Source organism: Zonotrichia leucophrys, chromosome 3 (genome assembly GCF_028769735.1).
Source record: "Zonotrichia leucophrys gambelii isolate GWCS_2022_RI chromosome 3, RI_Zleu_2.0, whole genome shotgun sequence".
In the NCBI taxonomy this organism is placed as follows: Eukaryota; Metazoa; Chordata; class Aves; order Passeriformes; family Passerellidae; genus Zonotrichia; species Zonotrichia leucophrys.
The window spans coordinates 38,730,463-38,754,160 of NC_088172.1; the positions used below are offsets into that span (position 1 = coordinate 38,730,463).

At 37.3% G+C, this 23,698-nt stretch overlaps 1 protein-coding gene across 2 annotated transcripts in view; it reads right to left on the bottom strand.

Annotated features, from left to right (window-relative positions):
• CDK19 (cyclin dependent kinase 19) overlaps positions 1–23,698 on the bottom strand; it is a 122,814-nt gene that overhangs the window by 14,892 nt on the left and 84,224 nt on the right. For both annotated transcript variants that reach the window (XM_064707886.1, XM_064707887.1), the window contains 5 exons: positions 21,916–21,973; positions 20,538–20,669; positions 4,216–4,359; positions 3,884–3,953; positions 2,639–2,711 (listed from right to left, as the gene is read on the bottom strand). In XM_064707886.1, the coding sequence (XP_064563956.1) occupies positions 2,639–2,711; positions 3,884–3,953; positions 4,216–4,359; positions 20,538–20,669; positions 21,916–21,973 (477 nt within the window). The remainder of the gene's footprint in view (positions 1–2,638; positions 2,712–3,883; positions 3,954–4,215; positions 4,360–20,537; positions 20,670–21,915; positions 21,974–23,698) is intronic.

Genomic DNA, 23,698 nt, shown 5'->3' on the forward strand with positions numbered 1-23,698 from the left:
AGTAAAAGCACTCACCCTCCTCAAGAAAGGAAACACAAGGAATTTTTCAGTAGTTGCAGTTAACCCTACTTGATAGATTAGGTCCCAAAACTCTCTGTACTTTTGCCATTTCCTTCCCAACACTTATTCATGTACTTTATGGGCCACAAACCTCAAAAGACTCACAGCAAAACAGAGCCATTTGGGCTGTCTCTCCACCCATCAGTTCATTTGGAACTAGCTCCTAAATGAGTTTCTGCTACTTGCCTAGAGATACAACTCAAGTTATTCCTGCATTGTATACACCTGGAGGGTTTGAATGGGCACTTATTTACTGTATTTTTGTGTGGTCAGATAACTCTTAACCTTACATTTTCTGTGCATCTAATGACATGTTAGCTCTCTACATAGCGACCTCACACAATACAATACAGACAAGTGGTACTCAGTATCTTTACTTCAAATCACCTTTCCCTACATAATATGTTTTTGTCAGCTAGAGCAGCTTCTGGCTCCATTACAGGTTATACAAATTTCCTAGTTCCTCCACAGTGACTTGTAGAGACAAAAATGCATAATCTGTACAAGGCCACTCCTGGTACCAGACGTCATCGTTGACAGAAGAGCACAGGGCATCAACTTCTGCCCCCTGGACTCCTTCCCTTATCATTCCTGCTTCAATCCTGAAGATACAATCAGGTAGCCCATTCCAAGTAATACCACACACAATATCACTCCCAGCAAGATAATCTGCCTATTGCTGATGCTACTGTGAACCAACTTTGAGAAACTCTGATTATCTGTAGCTTCTGGGAAAATGAATTAAAAAAAAAGTCTGGAGACAATTTGTTTTTAGGGCAGCAGCTGCTAAGACAACATAGGAAACAAAACCAATGAGGCTAGATTTCACCAAAATCTCATACTTCCCAGCAGGTCTCAAGTTCTTAGGCTCCACTGGCCTGACATGACAGCTATGAATACTATGCTTGTAACTTTTCCAGGACAGCAAGAACAGATGCATCTTCTTGAATGGAAAACATTCTGCCCTTCATGTAGACATTATCATTCAATGTCAATCAGCAGAATGGCATAATATCATTCTCTTTGTCAAGAGTCACTTGCTATCCTGCACTGATCTACTTGATGCCATCTGTTCCCCACGAACCACACTTCCTGTACTCATTAGCACAGTCACAATCAATGACTGCTACAAAGCAAACATCTTCAGAGGTCACCCTGCAAGATGGAGATCATCTCATAAAAATAACTACCTTGGATATGAACAAGGAGTTTTAAGGAGTCTGCTTCACAAATATATGTACCTCCAATGTACAGCAATGAGATATCAGGAAGGTATCCCCATACCAGTGGGCATTCTTATTCAGAGCTTTGGGAGACTGACCTATTTGAGATCAGCCTCTGCCTCTGTAGCTGATCATTAAGCCACCCTTATTCACTCCTTGAGCTGTGAGAAAAATCTAACAAACCACCTTACTTAGAGAACTAAGTCTTTGTCACGACGTTCAGAAAGAAGGGCAAAGTACAGTTGGTTTTGTTGTTCTTCAGAGATCTGCTTAATATTCCCCCTGGGAAAAGCAGCCAACCCACCCAAGATGATTCTGAACTCAGTGTTCAGCCTTAGAGAATTAGTAAGATGACAGCAAGCAGGTTTTCTGGTGGACTCCACTTTTGGTAGGAAAACATGGAAATTCATGTGCTAACTAATGATGTCTCTAATTGTCATCTGTTCAGTTAGGCTTACCCTCCAGGTGATTCCAATGTGTGCCCAGTAAGTTGAGTTTAAGAAATTTTAATTAATTTTTCTTCAAGCTGCACTGTTCTTATGGAAATTCTTCCCTTCCACCTACTTGGGACCAACCTATTCTGTTTCCACAGCTATTTGTGTCATCGTCCAGCAGCAACTAATGAGTCAAAGAGCAAATCTTTGCCAGGATGTAGAGAGATGACTGCTATGCTGAATTTGTAACTGAAAACAGACCACTGAAAGTCATGCTGCACCAAGAGCCTCATTACAGAGCTCCCTGTACACAGCATTAGCAAAGTCACTTTGAACTTCATTCCTAAATTTAAACAGCACTAAGTCATCACAGAGACATCCAGAAATTGTGCTGTATTAGACAGAGCAACCCTGTGTTGGCCTACAATGCATGACTCAACTAGGCAACCAGCAAATATATGTTTAGGGATTTTGTTTGGAATCATCCCCAGAACAGTGGTGGACTACTGTTAGAGGGAAGAAAAAGAAAACCAAATTACTACAGGAAATAAATTTCTCCTTTCCTCTTCCCTTTCTTCACAAAACTCTGTAGATTTTGGGGGCTCTTTAGGTCTCTGAAGCCACAGAGAATCAAGACACATATTAAACTCACTCTCTTATTTGCACAGCAGGCCTAAAGGTAAGGCTGGGTATACAAGTGTCTTGCAGATCTTAACTAGAGAAGATTCTCAGATCTTCAATTCCAGCAGTTTAAGCAATTTGTGTATGAAGAAAACACATTTCAAAAATGGCCAGTTACTGATAAATAGCTTTCTTTAACATTGGTGTTCATTAGAATGAGATAGGAAAACAGACACAGATATTACCCTTAGAAATGCAATTTCATTCCTGTCATCACAGCAATTTTCAAGTTGCACCTACCAAAAGAAAAACTTTGCTGTCAGGCTTGACTTTGTGTTTCTCCATGTATTTTATGAGGCTACTATTGGCATATCTGAAAAATAGGTTAAAGAAAAACATGTCTGAAATAATAGTGCATTAAAAACATGGAACTCTAGCAAGTGACCACAGAAACATCTCCCAACCCTCAGGAAGTAAACTGCAAAAAAGAACTGCTATCAGAAGACATGTCAGATATTCATCTAGCAGTTGCACACATAAAGTGTGCTTTTCACCAGCAAGAGTGCTATCAACTGCGTAAAGATTATCTCCATGAAACATGCAACTTTTATGTTATATGGATAAGCTGTTGATAAGGACAATGACAGAGACACAACTTGAAGCTGATACTATATTTTTCCAAAGCAGCTCTGCCACAGAAAGCATTCAGCAGCTCATCACAGCTCAACATTTAAGCCATTGTTTCTGGTTAGAACTTGGCAGAGCAGTTAGATTACCATTCTGTCTCCCCAACCTCCAGAAAACCATATAGTCCTTACAGCTCCCAAGCTCAAAACTGCCCTAAATACCTATGACATGTGCCTTGCCTTTAATTCACAGCTCCAGAGGTTATCTACAGCCATTTTCAAAAAAAAAGAAGCTTCATATTTTGTGTAAAGCCAGTGTAATGAATCCATGTCTGAGCTGGAAATAGAATCCAAAACTCCCAAATCTATGTCCTCTACCTTACTTTAAGGAGTCCATGTGACTCCTTACCAGCTCTGATCTATTATCACCACTTGACTAACTTAGCCAAAGCACCAGGAAACAGTGAAAGTGGAAAATTCTCAGATCCTGGACAGGCTTTGAATCGCAATCTATGGAACATGTTACCTTCAATAGAAATTTCTGTCCAATACATTGCTGCCCCCACATATCCACTTGTCAAAAATACCAGTGCTTCCCTATTATTCCTCACACAAAATGAACAACATTATCTTTAATATGTAATAGAAATGGGTTAAGGAAGCTCATTTGTCTGTGCCTGCCATAGATTAAATTACACTTATGGCAACCCCTTCTAGAGAAATGAGGAGGCCACTCAGTTCATGTTCTTAACAAGCAGCTGAGGGAGAACACCATTCATGTAAACCAGCTAATTCAAACAGGACAGCTGCCACAGTGTTAGAACCCAAATACTTCAAAATCCCCAAGAAGTCAGAGCATAGGAGCTGATCTCTGCCTCCCCCACATTCAATGAACCGTTGTTACATGATCATCACTTACGTTGTTCTTCTAAAATCTTTCTGAAGAGTTGGATATTCTGGCATCTTCCTTATGTCTTCCCAGTCTTTATCTTCAGTAGTGTGGAAAAAAGAGAAATCATTTACAATTCTGAATGTGTTGGTTATGTAATACTCAGGAAGAAATAACTACAGGAGTTGTTTGTCTTTCTGTTTGTTGGCCAGTGCTATTGTTCTTTAATTGCCAGCATTTCCAAATCCATCAAACTGACAGTTTCTTCATACCTATACAAACAACTAGTAATTTCCTTTAGGAAAAAAAACAACAAACAACTCACTAGCATTATGCCTGCTGCTTTAATGAAAATAAATTACCTGCAGGGAATCCCATTACACTGAAAATGCGGTCTAGCTGATCGTGATGAAAAGGATTACTTGTTTTGATGTCCTCCTGGCGACAGTGAAATATAGGCTCTGAAGTCAATAGTTCAGCAAATATACAGCCAATAGCCCAAATATCTACAAAAGAAGGAGGATAACTAATGAAAATTTGCTGTACTCAATTGTTCTGTTTTTTGTTTCTGCACGATTTCTCAACCTGTATAACCACATTAAGACAAAATGCTTCGCATTTAAAAAACAATGCATTAACATAATACATTAAAAAGGGTAAAATCTGGAGATATGCTTTCTATAAACTGAAATTAAACTCTCAAAATCCAATTTGCACCCTGGCAGCCCAGCACTTAAAATATTCACAGTTATGTCAGAAACCTACACAGTATTTGCTTATAACACAGCTTAAAGGGCATTCAGCTGATCAAAGATACATTGCAATAATACTGCTACCACATATTTCAGAACAATTCCAAACAGATAATTGAAAACCAAATAAATACTAAGGAGAAGACTAATGGCTCATATGTTTAACCAAATGGTGCAAGCTAGTTAAAATGAGGGAAAAAAGATCCTAATTTTAATCAAGTGTAGAAAAGTGAGTACAAAACTTGGAAAAAATTAAAATCCTACTTGACAACTGACTCCCACAGCAACAATACTTTAACTGTATCATCTACATCTCATGTACATAAAGAAAACAATAGCATGATATTTGACAGTTGGACTTGATGATCTTAGAGATCTGTTCTACCTTAATGATTCTATATACTGAAAGAAAAAAATGCAAAACTTCTATTTCATAAAACTCTCATTAATATACTTTTTTAGATTAAATCTATTGTGGACCAAAACATTAATTTATGAGAGAATAGTTTTTCAGATTACATGCATTCATTCTAGTTACTGCTCATTACCATCCATCCTAGTGTTCTATATGACCCAAATATGGATTTACTATGCCTCTTAAAAAGAAAGTGTGAATTTGCCAGTGAGAAGAGGTTTTTTTGTCAAAAAAACCAAACCAAACCAAACAACCAAACAAAAAAAAAAAGAAAAAAAAGGATTTAAGGATTTGCTATACTGATAAATATGTGTTTGGGATACTGGGGGATACAACTTTGGAGAAGGTGTTGGGAACAGATTAATAATAAGCATAGTCTGCTGAATACAAGAGTGTGGAGACTTGTGTAGTAAGTGAAGTTAAATTAGATGACCCTTTTTTATTTTTTATAATTTAACAGAATAAACACAAAAGGCAATTTAATTTTAATTTATAAGTCTAAGAGATACAAAATTCTTTAAACAGAGTTTAGTTTACTGGATTAAGACTAAAGAAAACACCAAGAAAAGCCTCTTGGTTGTTGCAATTAATCGGAGACTCCAAACCCCACTTGGTGTCAATGGTGGTGTCTAGCCCATGCTGCCTATGAGACACAGGGTGTCCTTAAGAAACAACTGCTCTCCTTATGTGGGAAACAAAGACATGAGCCATCACACTCTGTTTGCCAAAACTGGTCAGCTCCATTTCCATCCTGTTACAGGTGTGGAGCTTGAGGTGTCCCAATATATAACTCTTTCTTCCAAGCTCCCTTACAGGAAAATCTGATAACATTTCATTCAGGCTTTACAGTTTTGACAGGGTATAACTTGCTCTGTGCATTACATCACATTCTCGAGGTTTTATCTTCCTTTGATTTCCCTATTAGCCTTATCTGCATGAAAACAAGATCTTCAGCTGCTGAGATTTTATCTACTCAGGCAACTAATGTAGCATATTAATCACAATTGCTGCCTGGGCAGTAGGCATAAATTATCTACTCCAGAATGGAAATTACTTATTAATTGAAGAATGAAATCTTCATTTAACAGTATCTCTTCACTCATTTTCATATGATAGCAAATCCTTTTGGAGATGGCTTAGCTAGAGGCCAAAAGAATTGCAGCTCTCTTAGTTTTCATGGCTTTCTACAGTGCTCACTGTCCATCACATTGTGAGGGAGAGGCTGGGCCACTGCTCATTATGACATTATTAACTGCTCTATCCAGACTGACCTTTTCCTTTTAATGAAAAAAAAGGTAAAATCTAGTATTCTCCCTGGCAGCAAAACAGAACTAGGAAATCTCCCTGATGTGACACAGCAAACTTCAAAACAGTTTTTCCTTCATCACCCGCACCGTGTGAGAGAAGAGCCACTATAGAGTGTATAGAGAGTGCATTTTAAACCCTCTGAGAATTCAGAAAGACAAACATTGTACCAACTGGATGTTACATCTGTATAAACACTGGAAACTCCCAAGATGGTGTTATAATTTTCTGTGGGATACCATTACTGGGCAAGTCAAACATGAGACTACTTTAACTCTGACCAATTGTTATATTCTCTAGCAGTTCATATGGCGGGGTTCAACCCTTTATGTTTCCTCCTCTTCTTAATCTCTGAAGAATTAATATAAAGTAACCCAAAAGATTTGGTGCAGAAAACCTGAAGCTTTAATTTATGCAAGAAAATATTAAATATATGGAAAAGGCCTTGCAGCCATGCAGCTCAAGCAAGTCAGGGTCTTCTCTTCATGAACCTTTTATGTAACCTGATCGAGAACACATCCTTGGCATATATGATACCATTCACAGTTAATGATTTTCTGCCAAGATTAGCTAGTCCTTTTGTTTGTTTCTTCTAAAAAACATTAATAATTTGCAATAATAATGTACCACATGTGGCACTTTTCCTAGCAGGAATGCTTCAATAATTCTGCTAAGTTTAAACACTTCATAGATACAAGCAATCTTAATAGGTATTTATATCCTACATTGTTCACAGTAGTCAACCAAATACATGTTTTAGGTCTAACTATGGGAAAAAAGTCCTTGCCTAGTGCCATGCAAGGTTTTCCATTTATGACCCTTAAAAATTAATGATTATTACATCTACTTCAAATATATTCCAAGTAGCACCTACTACTCCTCAGTAGTGGACACTGACAGAGCAAACCTTAAAGTACACAAGTAATATTTTTCAAGTATAGTATTTTATTATTCTAAGGCACATCATCTGTCTCTAGCACTAAAGGAACTTCTTATAATGTTATATTAAAAAATTAATTATAAATAAAACTTTTTTTAAAAAGCAAGCACCAATATAAGTGGCAAAAATTATCCAACAATTAATTCTCTCCTCTCCCCTCTACTAATGATCAAGATGGTGAGTGGCCTCACTGTTCCTGAGCCAAAGCCTAAACTACTGTAGGTGTCCATTTGTAAGCTCCCAGACCCACTGAAAACTGGGACACAAAAGTCCTACAGAATTGCACTGGGTACTAATTGTTTTCCCATCTTGGAAGGAAATGTCTTCCCATCCGGATGTCTTGGGGGAATACTAATAAGTTTACCAGAGTAACACAACCATTCCTGTAAAGATGGTTCTGTTTCCTACAGTCTCTTCCACTGTCATTAGGCTTCAGGACTGATCCATGGTAACAGGTTTTTACTGTCTGCTGGGCTGTGTTGTTTTGCTTATGTTCTCCTCCACCCCCAAGACTTACAAAGTCCTCACTTTCCTCAAGTTTACACTGGACCCCAGTGCAAGCCAATTTTGTTCTCTGGCTCTGGAAAGAGGGGTAGGAGTGACTCTTAACCACACAACTTCCTCAGGTTCTATTCAAACCTGTTCTCCACTGAAATATCCTTCACTATGACAATACCTCTCAAGTACCATATAATTTTGTGAAAAGAAATAAACCGCAGCCTTTAATGGATGGACACTTGTGATTGGTTAACAGACTTTCTATATAAATGCCTGTGTACACAGATTATTAAAATATTTGTATGGCTGTCTATGTCCCAGTTTTAAAATCTGGGACTCTGATAGCTTTATAGGTCAGCTGAGAAAATCCTGCATGTCCTGCTCTACTTTAGCACTGTAGCCAAGAAGCAAGAACAAAGGGATGCTGTTTCAATGATAGGGCTGATTAAGCAGACAAATGCTCGTGTATTCTTTCATTTCTATGGAACAATAATCTCATTTCTGCATTTGTTCCAGTATCTTGGAAACATTCTTTGAGAATAGGATGACCACTTAAAACAATAAGACAATTTATTAAGCAATAGCCTTGACTCATAAAAGGAAACATCTTCTCCCATACATATTAAGCAACACTTTTCAGTGAACACAGGACAGAATCCAAGATTAAATACATCATAATTCTTAACTATAACCAAGAAAAGAAATAAATAAATGGTCTCTTAGTCTCATAGAATTTTAATAAAATTCTCTTTTAAAAAAGCAAGTAAAGACTTGGAAAACATCTATTTAGGTGCAATCAATCAGAGGAATTCATCATTAGGTAGGTTTAGCATAATAGCATCAGTAACCAAAGTGCTTTTTTCCTGTTGTTGTTTTGAACATTTTGAACACAAAGTCTACTCCTGTACACAAGTGAATGCTGGTAAAGGCAGTGAAGAGCAGAAGGACAGACAGCAGAACACAGCTTCCCTGCACCTGCCAAGGGCTAATGCAACAACCAGGCTCCCCAAGAGCTAGTTAGCAAGACCTTATCCCAAACAGGGCTTTTCAGGCCACCTGTAAGAGCCACAGCATTTACTTAAGATCCTCCAAAACTTTCCATTCAAGGCAAGGACATCAAACACACCAACGGACTGGAAACCTAAAATGAGGCTGTACAGGCAAACGTGTCTAAGTTTTTCAAATCATTTAGTCTAATGAAAAGATAAAACCTCGTATTAAAAAAAAACTCCATCTCATGCTGAGCACAACAGCACATTCTGGACTTACCTGGAATCTTTATACACAAGAGTCTAGGAGCACAGAGATAGCATAGAAAAATAGTTTATTAATTTTTATGCTGGTTTTAGCATTAGAAATTAGATTTAAGAAAATAATACACCCTTAAACAGGTCTGGTAAGGTGTACAGAACATGCCTGTTACATATGTTCTGTTATCATACATATACACAAGGGAAAGACCTTCCCATTCATACATTAAGGTCCCAATTTTGATGTGCTTCATTTAAACTTTAGTCAGCAAAACAGAAGGTTGAGGAAGTAGTTACTAGCTTTTTACATTTGACACCTTCTACGAAGAACTGAAAATGGGGTCAAACATTTTCATGTGACAGGCTTTTCAAGGGGAAGCAAAAATATGCCAGTGGGTTAAGGGTCAGAAATTTGCTTTCACTCATTGATGTTAGGAAATGTTGACCAATTTTTAACAAACAGCATCTCTACACACCCTGACTGAAGAATAACTTACACTGTAAAGCCACAAAGATGACTGTGCTGCAGACAGAAGCAACACCTCCCACTAATCCGAGGGATGTTCACAGCCAGCCAACCATGTATCTAAGAACAATGTTTTATTTCAAAAGTGTACCATCTGTGCCATGATGTAATGTCAAGATAATTCAAAAATTTAAACTGCAAAACCATACTAACTTGAATTAATAATGAAATGCACCATCCTTACTTTTCTTTTTACCTCTATGCCTCCATCCTAGCATTTTAAACTAAGCTGCCTTCTCATGTTTGCACTAACAATTTAATTAATTTCAATTAATACAAAAAAAATTTTTAAGCATCTTGACTGAAATTCTGAGTTCACTTAAATCAACTGTTATTTTCTGCAGTGCTTTAATGGGCCAGGCTTCCAACATTCTCTCTTAATAAAAGTATTCAAGGTTATCAAAATACCTTATTTTCCCATTTAAATTTCTACTCCTCAGTATATCATTAAATGAAGATCCTGGATTATATGATTTCAGACTTCCGCTATGCATTAGATACATTATCAAGCTTGGAACATTATACTAAAATTACTGTGCTAAGCTTGACAACACAGGAACAATAGATTTAATACAGGGAGTGGCAACAAATCCAGAGGCCCTAAGTAGTCCTTTAACGGAGCAAAAATATTATTTCAAACAGCAAAATCCTGTAAAAGAACTTAATCTTTAGTTTACAGAATTTCATATCCTATAATTTGGAAATTTCGGGTTTATGGTTCTATATGAAACCTTGTATTTAAAATGTGTAGATTCCTGAAGACAGGAATCATCAAGGCTGAAATCTTACCAACAACTGTAACTCCAGAGCCTAAGAATTTGACTTCTGCCACCATCAGTACCTTGAGAACTAAACCCCAACATCATATTGCTTTTGCAAGGATTTTCAGTGACTGTCTTCTCAAAGACTCCTCTCTCCCCAAGCCATGAATCCTCTACACCACATTGTCACCAGCAATTCTTTAACTCCTCACTCGTGTCTCCAAGACTACTGCTGCATAAACAGATGGGCCACTACATTAGCTAAGAGTAGAGCAGCTAACTTCCCCAGGAGCACAGAGGGATGGCTGCATGAATGCAGAATAGAGTGACAGTTCCATCTTCTTTCTCCTCTCAGTTCCTCCAGAACCTGCGGTTGCTCCAGCCTCAGGTGGTGCCATTTCAGGGCATGGAATTGGGTCAGTGGGACAAGCCCTTAGTACTGGCATGGAAAGGGTGTTACAGTCTTGCTTTTTTCTTAATCCTAAATCTTTAGATGGTTGGAGATGGCAGAGGAACATTATGACAACTCCATCACCTCCAAGATTTAGTAAAGAACATACTGCTGCTTTTGTTGCAGCAATAGCCATGCTTATACCTCCAAGGGTACAAGAGGTACCCTGGCAAGCTTCATGGAAACAAGGGAAAAAAGAAAAATGGCCTTTCAGTGACAACTCTTCAAAAGCCTGAGGAATGTCATGGATGACAAAAGGCAGCTTTGTAGCTTCAGGGCTACTTCCCACTGCCAAGTATCAAACTGCAGCAAGTAAAGGAAGTATGAAAACTTATTGCAAAGGCCATGAATCTCTCTTATATTGCAAAGTATTAGGCAGGTCTAATACAGAAACTTTTAATATTTCCTCCTATAATGATGACAGAATAAAGAACAGGCAAGATTAGCCACTGTTAGGTAAAATAGTATTTACAAAAATTTTCAGGAAATATTCACAGCTCTGTATTTCATAAAATAATGTGAAAAAATTACTGACAATAACAAATAAGAAAGCAGTACATATTCTTTGAAAGGCAAATATACTTTCTTCTAATTAAATGGAAAATATTTTAATAAACCAGCTTTTTTGTAGACAGTGGAACGCTTTGCAGGTAACTCCATGCTAACTAAAGAGGAACAGTGAGTTTGTTATCTGTTGTGTGCTCTCACTTGGCTTGTGTCTTTAACTATTACAATTTTTTAATAGATCCAATGTGTCAGCACCTTCAGAGCTAACATAAGGTGAGCAAAATCGCTGCTATTTGGTAGATTGAGTTGTAACAAGGAACATCTCTGAAGAATACTTTATTGGACTGTTTCAATTCACAAGCCATGACAGTCTTTTCTAGAAGTTATCAAAGCTTTTGATGCCTACTTTATTTCAGTTAATGGAGAGGAATGTGCATGAAGAAACCTTGCCTCCCAGACAGTACCATTGGAGAAGCTTCTTTGTCCTTCCAAACAGAGTGTTTTACTTTACAATATCTTAACATGTCTGTTACTAAAGTTTTCAGCCTTACAACTATTTCTAGTAAGGCACTGACAATAACTCCAAAGCATAACAAGCAACTCATTTGGATAATACATGAAACAAACTGGTGTGAAGAGCTATTCTGCTGTCAATCCCAGTTATTGACAAGAAGTCAACGTGTGAAGGGATCACACCTGTCCTGAAAACCTGTCATTCCACTCCATCAGTGCTGTAATGTTGAAAGTTTCAGTTGATATTGCTGAAGTAATTATGCTTGATGATCAAACTGAAGGATCAGCTAAAACAACTCCTCTGCACCAGAAGTATGCATCTTGTTAGGATAGCAGGCATTTGGTTTTCAGCCAAAATCAACTTTTAGAAGCCAGCTTTTCAGATTTGGTAGCAAAAAGTGCACATTAAAAGCTACTCGTTACGGCACAGTATAATGAAGGTAACATGTTTGTGAAACCAACTTCCTTCCCTAAGTAATCTTTCTTTAAAAAAAAAAAACCCTTTTTTTTTTTTTTTTTAACTGAGTTCATGGCATATGTTGCTCAGGAAGATTAGAGAATCAACATGCAGCTGCAAAGCTCATCTGTCTGGTAAAGGGCAAAGTCAGTGAGATCCTAGGGAAGAAAAAGCTTACCCATGTGAGTCCCCAAGCCTATTAACAGTTTGGAAGAACACAAAGCTGATACTTGGAGGGAAACACAGTTAGAAGGAAAAAAGACCTAGAACTAAAACTATGACCAGTATGGGGGATTTTTGGCCCACAAATAATTGATGATTCTTGATGTACATGGGACTAAGTGTAGACAGATTTTTAAAGGCACCTCTTGATCAAAAGGGGGGTTTTAACTCAAAGCTATAGAGAACTAAAGCTATTGCTATAGAGGATATTCTGCCTTCTGAGTATTTTTATATTATTTTTCCTGCTCTAAAATAGGCCATATACAGTTAAGTTACAGTAATCATCATGCAGCAGCAAATCTGTCAAAATACTAAACAAAATGGCAAAAGCATCCAGTATGTCCCTTCATAAGTGTTGCAAGGGGAGAGAGTCATAAGAATAGAAAAAGTAGTGGGTGACCACATGTGGAAGTTTACAAGTTAATTTATCAAGGAATCCAAATCAGGACAATTAGAAGACTGTAGTTGTGTTGAAGATTTAGTGGTTTTGTTTTCCTTTTCTTTCATTTTTGTTTTTAATGTCCAGAATGTGTAAATTTCTCAAGTTAATTGCAGATGCTAAGTGACATCCCAGGTTCTCAGACAAATAATCCATTCATTGAGTTAACAAAAACAATTTACAGCATACTTGTACTGGAGTTCCCTATTATCCTTAACTGACTTTATCTTCAGGACAATACAATACCATGAAGTAGTGTCCTCATTTTATAGATAATGAAACAACACTAGGGATGGAATAAATTAAATGTGGCCAACTACATACAACCCTTGGGACTGAATCAGTATTTAAAGCCAAGTCGTTTGAGACCCAGCTTACTGTCCTAAGAAATGAAACAGCCTGGCTCACATTACAGTACATGCATTGGTCTTACACCAGCAGAGACAGGTCAGAGCCACAGAACCGCTCTCATTCTTTTCACTGTTAAACTACTACACACCTCTCAGGCTCTTCAGAGTTGACAATGACCACCAACTAATTTCCAGGCTTAACATATAACATATTTGAGAAGCAAGATTAATAGAGGAGTAAGAAGAAGGAAGAACTAAAGTACAAAACAGTTAATGTGTTAAAGTGTGCAACAATCCTGCAGACAGTATTCCTTGAGTTGCTGTCAGCATCCCAAGCTTCCCAAAATACTAATATAGCTTTAAAATGTTCTATTAGGTGATCTAATAATCCTTTACATAACTTCATATTTCTTGGATTATTGTACTAGAAAATGCTATTTTTTAATAAAAGAAGAAACTTTTAGATTATTTTAGACATATTTTGTTATTTTAGAGAGCAAGAAGAAAAAACAGCAGTAAATCATCCAGTACCTGCAATAACTAGATAAGAGAGCAACAATTAATCCTTGGTATTGAAATATTTTGCCTCTCAGAAAAAGCATAAGAACAACTTTGATAATCAAAATTAAGAAAGTTTACCACATGCCAAAACAAGTTTACCGCAAAACATCATCTGAATCCAATTACCCCTCATGTTGTATAACAGTTCCCAGGGCATGAACAAGGGTTCCTTCTTGGTGCAGCCTGAGATTTTTTTTTTCAGTGCGCATAAATGAATATTTTCTAAACCTCTCGAATTTACTTTATTTTTCTAGTTTTTCCACAACTCCCTCCTCAAATCTCTCACAAACAAGAATGTGGATTCCTATGCAGTAATCAAATACTGACTGACTGTGGATTTGTTCTTAATATTTCTCATTGATGCTTAAAAGCAGTCCCCTGCTCCTGTGGCTCCACAGACGACAGGTGGGAATCTCCCCTTTCCTTTTTTCTGAAGAGTTTTAAGTCTTCTGGCTGATCCCACCTGTAATTTCTGGCTTACCAGATTTTCCAGATAGATCCTATTTTTTTTTTTTCCTTCCAACCCTCCCAGAACATGAGACCAAAAGAGCTTCAGGCATCAGTCCAAGATTTCCAGAGGCCCCACACGCTGGCCAGCATGCCAACAATCTGTGCATGCACAGTAGGGACATCTGATGCACTCAGAATGTGTGGGACTCACTGCATAGGCAATATGGAATACATATGCACATATTTCCATCCTAAATCCTACATAATACACCCCAGATATTTCCCTCTCTTTTATTCCTGCATGAGGTCAAATGGTATTGTTGAAACTCTGACGGATCCCAGCATACATTATTAATTCATTCCTTCTGATACACCAAATATTTTCCTGTGACATTTGCTTCCAAAGGCATTTTGGTATCTGCTTATACCTTTCACATATTTCCAGCTTCCATAACTGCATGGTACTCTGGAAATAGAATGAGGTGACTGTGCACTACCCAGGATTTGAATTACAGTTTCTCTACACCTAAGTCTCATCTGGGCTGGTAAAGGCAGTTATCACAGGGCCATTACTGACATTTCTGATGGTCTATAATTTAGACAAGGGCAAAAAGGTACCTAAGAAATGGGGATTTCTCAGGTTTCCAGGTTTATTTTTTCACTATAAACAAGCTCATCCTTTTTTTTTTTTTTTTTTTTTGGTTCAGGACAGTGTTTTAGCCTTGCTTAATGGGTGGCTGAATGATCACTTTAAAGAATTCTTTTGTCAACAAAATCCAAACCATCTAAAATACTGTAAGTCATCTGATGACATTTATCAAACATGCTATTGCTTTAATTAAGGCAAGTGGTAAAGAGAGGCAAGATAACAGGCTTGTTTGATAGCACTGATAACTAAACAAGCTGCAGCTTGATAAAAACAAGTCATAATTATGTTATTACCTTGATATGCTACAAGATGCCCCAGAATGAATCATATTGGAGACTGCCACATGTTTTCCTAAAAACTTATGATGAAAGAGTTCTTACTATTTGCTTTACCTACTAAAACATTCTTTTCTAATCTGATGTTCCCAGAGTGAAAAAATTCACTCTGATTAATGTCTCCTTTCAAGCTCAAAGTCAGCTTAACTTTTCCTTCATTTTACCACAGCCATTTCCTTTAGTTTCCTTAAAATTAAACTGCAGAAGTCTTTGCCCAAACATGAAAAGAGCACTGTATCTTGCCACTTACTTGAACCTTGTTTTTTAAGTATTTTGAGTATTTTAAAGTATTTTCTGTTGTGCTGGACTTTCTAGTTGTTCAGTAATTTTATTAAAGTTTCCATGTTCGCAAGGAATTACATTTTTGCAGCTACTTGGTTTCACCTGAAGCTTGTTCAAGTTACTTTTGTTTGCAGGTTTTACATTTTTGCTAAAGTATGAAGACCTGATGAACACAGAGAAACATATTCTGGTTTTGAATTTTGATGCAGAAAATGCAGGAAACCTTCACAGGCTATAGTGAATTTAGTACAAATTCATATTGCAGTAATGGAATAAAGAATGAACTTTGGCTTCTACAACACCATTTTCCCAATTTGCATTCATCTGGTAAGTTACTTGTAACTATGGTACCAGGTATTACATGTGTAATATTACTTATTAATACTAATGTTAATACATTTACTTTTAATATTTCAATACACTTACTTTTTAATATTAATATTGCTTTTATTAACAAGTAGGGCTTACATTACAAACATTCACAATACAGGAAATGAAATATTTCTCTCCATGAAACCCTAAAATGGGCTTTTTATTATCCTTTTAACACGCAGAAAGCAAAAGCTTTTTCTGTTGTTCAACAACAGTATTTCCCTGATTCCTATATCTCTTTAAAAAATGATATTATATATAGGATGATCAACTACCTGTTTTGCAAGGAAATAAATTAAAAGTAGAACATTTAATTAGTAGGAAGAGACAAACTAAATACAGGACAAATGTCACTGACAAGTCACCTCCCAAAAAATAAAAATATGCTTATGTATGGTTTTGTGTTACATATAGCACTTTCTAAACAGATTTATTTAATTTTCCCTCAAAGTTAAAGTATTTACTTTAATTTTCCCTCAAAGTTAAACCCATAAAATGTAACTAAGATCAGGTCCAGAAATCAAAGACAAAAATCCTGAAGAAGTCAAAAGTCAAATTCCAATTTCAGTCTTTGATCTTGTATGAGAATTACTTACATGCAAACAAGCACACCTAAAGACTTTATTACAAGAATAAAACCAAACTGGACACTACGGTAGACAGCACCCAGGCTATTTTGAATACACTGCTAATAATTAAATATATGTGAAACCAAAATAAGGAAGAGAGTATTACATGTAGAATACAAAAAATACATTTAAAATAAAGTAAAATCAAGACAAAGTCAGTAAAAACCTAAGCAAACATCTGAATCACTTTTGGACAATGTTGCAGAAGAGAACTGATGACAATGATTTCCTAGTAAATTCAAACAAAAATATTTCTCACTATGACAAAACTGAAAGAGAAAATTCTACTTTCAGCCTTATCTTATTTGTATTTATTAATCAATAAAAGTTATGTATTAGACACGGGAGAATAGCTATGGAAAACAAGTAGCTATACTAAATAATCTTTTTTCCCCATAATTTGCTATATCTAATCACCTTCCTTCTAAATTATTGTTTCCAACTCCAGAGCAGTTAAATCTTACTTAATTTCTGAGTTATTACTAAAAGCAACACATTAGACTTCCCGAGAATTGCATAATATTAAGAGATCTAAAAATTGTATTTCTTCCACAGAGATTTAAGAGAAAGTTTTAAGAGCTGCATCTTTTGCCAAAAACATTAGCATTTGAATTAAACTCTCACTAGCATGCTTAGCTCATGAAAATGGCCTTATTTTAAGTGCACATAGTGCTGGAAGCAAAACACAAGTCTGGACTCAATGAACTGCATGAATGAACATCATCACTACTGTCATTTTCTTACTCACTTCTTTGCCTTAAAGCTGCACATAGATCAGCTCCATGTGCCTTTTTGCTTTTCTCTTCTCTTCAATCACACGCTCCTCTAATCCTTCAGTCAGCCTACAAATCTCAACTTGCAACTCTCCTTGTTTTCATTTCCTTATTTTTATTTTACTGCCCAAATAGTTTTGAGTCCCCTCAGCACTCACGCTGCATACCAGGTACTGTGTAACCATTCCCACCCCTCCTGGGTGACTCACTGGTGTGATACAAGAAATAAAAGCCTCAGAAATAATAAACTCCTAGCAAAACCAGATCTCTCCAAAGTACCATCATCCCCTGAAGTTTCGTAGGAACTTCTTGCCTGTGTTTTAGTATAGACTAGAGATCCCTCAGGGCAAGAACCAAGTTATTTATGACATAATTAAACAAACAACAGCATTATACTAATTCACCCTTCAAAGAGATACCCTGAGATAGTGGTACATATCACTCACCCAAATCTCCAAACAATACGCCATCTATCAAAAGCAGGTAGCTGTCAGCAGAGGTAACTTCCCTGTACCATACACGCAGGTCACTCAGTAATCTGGTCCCTTCACAGCAGTGTTTTCCACTATGAACATAGGGCAATTTAAGCACCTAATTTGCAGGTGTTGGAGGCAATCCTCTTGGTATTTTCTTTAAAACACTCCAGCAAACACAGACTTAGTAGTTAGCAGCCCAGTCTGCATAGCTGGAGATGCAAAGCAGGCTCTAAGAGTCTGCTCCTGTCACCATGGGACTGTGCTGTCTCAGGGTCTCTCGCTGGTCAGAGTGACCCCGAGAAATGTTAGAAAGTCTCTTTTCCCAGCCTGGTGCTTGAAGAAGGAATCAGAGCTCTTCAGTTCTTGGTCTCAAGGTTGTTTATTGTTCCTTATCTATAAAATACTTTCTCCTGTCCAGCTGAGGTATGCTCAGCAGGACAGTCCAGGCACTCTGCCTGCCCCCGGGGTGCTGTTATGTCTTTATACTAAAAACTACGTATACAATGTTTACAATTACTTTCCAATACCTATCACCTATGTTAGACTGTGAGCTTCTACTCTAAACCAATCACAGCAGAAGATGGAGGCCAACAAGAAGAAGGAGAAAAGCAGGACACACCCAAATCCCTCCATCTTGCCCCCCTGAACCCCCATTCTAAAAAACCTCGAAATCTATTTTTTCACCTCATGATAAATTCACTATTATTCTACTTAATTTGTCATGGCTTGCAGATCTTCATCTAAGGTTGGTAACTTGGGTCATAATCAAAACCACAGGCATCTTGGGCTCTGTGCCAGGGTCTCTGAGCCCCCTGGTAGGGGTCTTGGCTGCTCAGGACAGCCAGAGGGATGTCCTGCATTCTGACATTGTGCCAGAGGCATGCAGGGGACAGGGGCATTACAAGGCTCCATCCCCAGCACCCACTGGAGCAGATCCCCTGGGATGCCTCTGTCTCAGGTGAGGTAGAGCTGCAGAGGGAGTGTGCTGCCATGCAGGAGTCAGTCTGCAAGGTGACACTGGCCTCACACTGGGAGAGACACTCTGGTTGGGGCACTGGGACACCAGCAAAAGGAGCTGTGGGAGGACGTGAAGAGACCATGGGGCATCATGGAGAACAAACAGAACATAAACAGGGTCACTTCAGGGATGCTGAAAAGATTTCTAGTGGACTTGAGGGTAAACTGTATGTGTCATCCCTCAGATCTGCTGCTGAGGAAGAAGAAGAACCTGGTTAGGGATATGATAATCAATGGCAGCCTTGGCTGTAACAACCATGAAACAGTGGAGTAACAAAGGCAAGAAGCAGAGGTACCCAGCATGGTTAGAAGCTGGAGAACCTGCTCCAGGAGAGGATAATGAGGGACATTGCTTGTTCAGACTGAAGAGGAATCTAAGAGCAGCCCCACCAGAACCTACACAGAGGTGACCATGATGATGGAGCTAGGCTCTGACAATGGCATACAACAGGAGAGTGAGAGATTATCGGCATAAACCAAAACAAAAAGTTGTAACTAGGTATAAAAAAAATTTCTTTGCTATGAGGATGATTTTGCAGTGGAACAGGTTAACCAGAGAGGGTATGAAATCTTTGCTCTTAGAGGTTTTCAAGATGTAGTTGGACAAACCCACAAACAGACCAGGCAGAATTCATAGTGGGCATTGTTTTGAACGGGAGGATGAACAAGAAACCTCCCAGGGTCCCTTATGACCTGACTGAATCTGTCTGCAGTTATTACTTCTCTTTGGAACAGGTTTTTTGTTTTAAAATGGATCAGATTTTCCTCACTTCTGATACTTCAGCTTTTGCTGCAGAGTTCTCCTAGAGTTCACAAATAAATTCCTGCACTGGAGAATTCCAAATAGAAGTTGAAAAGCAATAAAGAAATGGCAAATGCAAGTCTACATCAAAAAGTCAGGTGTCAGTTCATTAATTCCCCAAACCTTTTGCTGTATATGGTAGCTGAATAAACAGGAGTTATTAAAAAAAAAAACACATTGTGATCCTTCAAAGTGCTGGTCCACCCAAGAGAACACTCAAACTGAGCTGCTAGTACAACACAGTATTTTGTAACTCTCTGAACAAAGGCCCACAAAGCATCTCCAAAAACTTCTGCAACAGAAAAATGCCTGCCAAGAAAGCCACCTGTGTACTCAGGAATGATTTCACACTATTAACAAAGGGTCATGTTTTCTTTGCAGTTCAATATATAATCCAAGCATGCCTCCCATGCACCTCAATGCTTTAATTCTCCAAACAGCTGGGCACTGAGGCTGATTGTGTTTCTGGAACTTACTAGGGCAGAAATGAACCTGGCTACCAGCATTTCCTGAACATGGAGCTTTCTAAGTCATCAGGAGGAAATGATTTGCAGATTATGCACAGCACAGGAGTCCAGCCTTCTGCTTATCAAGACACACATTTCATAGAAGCATCTGGGCATGAAACACTCTACAAAAATGCCACGGATCTTTCCCTTTCGAAGTTTTACAACATTACAAAATTTCTAAGTCAATATTAGAAAACATATAAACCAATTCAAAGGATATTTTTGTTTAAAAAACAAAACAAACTAGATAGTTAAAATGCCTAGGTTATATTGAAAATAAAAGCACAGCCCTCAAAAAGTTTTCATCTTGATTAATCCTTTATGGATGGGATCATCAGTGACAAAACCCCAAAACTATCTGGTCAGCTGATCATCCCATATATTGTAAGGCTACTTGTCCTTACAGAACTGGCAGGCAAATGTCTTTCTTCAGGACAACTCACCAATGGCCTTTGTGTAATGTCTGGCCCCAAGTAACAGCTCTGGAGCTCTGTACCAGAATGTCACCACAACAGGATCCAAGTCTGCCAATGGCTTCAAAGGTGAGTTAAACAATCTTGCAAAACCCATATCAGCTGGGGAATGGGGAGAAAAAATGAGAAGATTATTTAAATTCTAATACAAATAAATCAAAATTCAACAGTATTGTCAAAAACAATTACAACTACAGCTCAAAATCATTAAAAATTACAAATCAAAGTTTCTAACAAAACAAAAACTACTTACAACAATACTGGACCAAATTTTTCCAAGGCTAAATTCAATTTAGTTCATTCATAAAATGATGAAGGATAACATCTGATGTGTTTTGATCATGGTATTGTAAAACTTTACATAACACAGATGCCTGTTCATTTTTTTGAACTCTAACAGAAACTTGGTTAACCAAAGTCAACAGGTTAGTAGGTCTCTAATGTACATTTTCTCCTTTATTTTTACATATGCTTACAAAACTGTGAGTCCTTGTGACAGCTATATATTTACCCAAAGTGCAAAATTAAAATGACTGCAGAGTAAATTGTTTTTGCACTATTTTTCAAGGCATGCCTCCTACATGTTTTGGAGGAATGAGCTCCAGAGTGAGTCAGTGTGCACTGTTACAGAGGTGTATTTTAAAACTAAGAGTTCCATTCATTCCATGGAACTCAAAAATTCTCCTTAGAATGAGCCTGGTAAGTAACAGTAAGAAATGCTAGATGCGAAAGCACAAAATTTGGTATATTGTCAAACCCACACATTTTAAACCCAATTCAAAACTGAAACTTTTCTTTCACACAAACTTCAGTATTGCCACATGATTTATTTAAAAAAGGTAATATCCACATCACTGAAACTGGGAAAGGAATTAGATTTTGGATAAAGACCATCACAGCTACATATGTTACTCACCTTGACACCAAATAACTTTTGCATAACAAACCTTTGGATCTCTACAAACATGTGCAGTAATGTTATTTATATAAAAAATAAAAAACCAAACACCATTTATAAGTAACAATGCTCACTTATGCCAACTAATCATAGTAGAAGTCCAAAGAACCCTGGACATCACCACTGTTCTCTGTGCTTATTACTTTTTTGTTTCATACAGATGCTTTTATGTTTCATGTTATACCCTTGGCACGTTTAGAAAAGCCTAACAATATATTTGGAATTTCTTAAGTCTGTAAAGTCAGTGAATGAGATTTAAAATTGAACTAGAGGTTGCAGATACATACACTCGTAGAATACTGAAGATCTGTTTCTATCTTATACAGAAGATGCATTTTTTTATTATAGTAATGTCTTAGCTGCACACTTAAATTTTCTCAAAAAGTTTACCTATTTTGACTCTTCCTCTTTCAGGACCTTCACCCATTACCAGAATGTTTGCTGGTTTCTGGAAAACAAAAGCAGAATTTTTAGCTGATCAGCCTTTGATGATTATTTTTGAGAATAATATAATACATACATTTATTTTATGATGAAAACATCTCTGGAGACATCCTTAGAAGTCTCAAAGTATCATATCTTTATCTTGCTGACATTTAGTTTTTATCTCTAGTTAGCAATTTCACAATTAGAAAACAGAAATATACTTTGACATTTCACAGTAAGAAATGCCATCTTTAAGTAAATGTGCATTTCTGTTGTTACTAGAATAATTCTATTCACTGGAGAGATTTTCTTCTGGGGGAAAGTTTTATATTAACCTTTTATGCTACACATCAATAATATGGCAAGAACCACTTTTACTGGTATAACTTATTGAAAGTGATGTCAAATCTTGGTATACAAATGCATAGTTGAGAGCCACTTTTGTTTTCATCCTATATAACTACATTTTTAGAGCTGTGCTTGTTTTTAGTGTATGAATGATAAAAATCACATGGGTAAAAACACTTTTTTCCCCACAAAGTTGATTTCACGCTATGAGAATTCTCTTGAAACAGGAGTATTCACGCACAGCTACATCCCAAAAGCTTTTGACAGTGCACACAGCGGCTTTACAAGCAGAACAAAACCTTTATAGGCATTTTTTTGCAATCTATTTGTTTGCAACCAGCTGTTTGTGAGCACCACATAAAATCTGCACATGACATCACAGCAATTGTTCTGCAATTAGGATCTAGGTTCCCTCAAACATCAACAGTCATTCCTTGGAAGCTTTTGTCCTATTGTGTTAACAGCTGTAAAAAGTAAACAAGATTGAAAACATTAAGTGATTTGAATGAAGAGATGCATAACAAAGCTTCAAAGCAGGATTTCTGGAATATTATTCAAACAATAATTATATCTAAATCCTTAATGCCTGCAGAGGCATCTGCTCAAGCAGAATTTGTTCAAGAATCTGAAATAGATGTCCAGAAAACCAATGTCAGAATCTCACTTAAATTCTCAGTTCCTTGCCACTATTTACCTGAAATGAGACACTCAAACTAGGGTTTCTAATTTGACTCAAAATTACACACCTTTAGCTTTTTTGAAAAAGGAAACAAACAAAAAAAGCACTCTACTTCACCTATTCTTTTTCCTTTCCCCAGGAAGCTGTTCTTCCCATCCCACACCCAGTGCTTACTTTGGTTCTTCCCTGGCTCCAACCATTGCCTCTCTTTCCAGATGCCTCTTTTATTCTTCCTTTTTTAATCTGTAATTCTCAACACCATCACTGACTTTTAAGTCCCCAACATATACTGGAACCATTCAAGAGGCAATATGCACTCCCTTCTTGGAAAACACAAGTCATTTCAATTGACCTTGAGCACTCACCAGCAAATCTAGGAAAGAGAAACATGATGCTCACTCTTAGCTAACATTTAATGGCAATAAAATCAACACCTCAAGGCAATTGTTGAACTCTGGTTGTACATTTATGTATTACCCTGAATTGAATATTCCAGAGAACAGAATAATCACTTTCTGCACATTCAGTAACCAGGCAGCAAGAGACGCATGCAAGTTCACACTACATTTTACCTCTGTTAGAAATCATATGGATACAACTGTCCTAACCAAGAGAGCAGAACTCCAGTTTTCTTGATTAAATTCTTCCTAAACTTCTGCCTAGCAACTGATTCAGAGTTGGGTATCATAAGTTTGCTGGATTGATGTGCCAAAGCCAAAT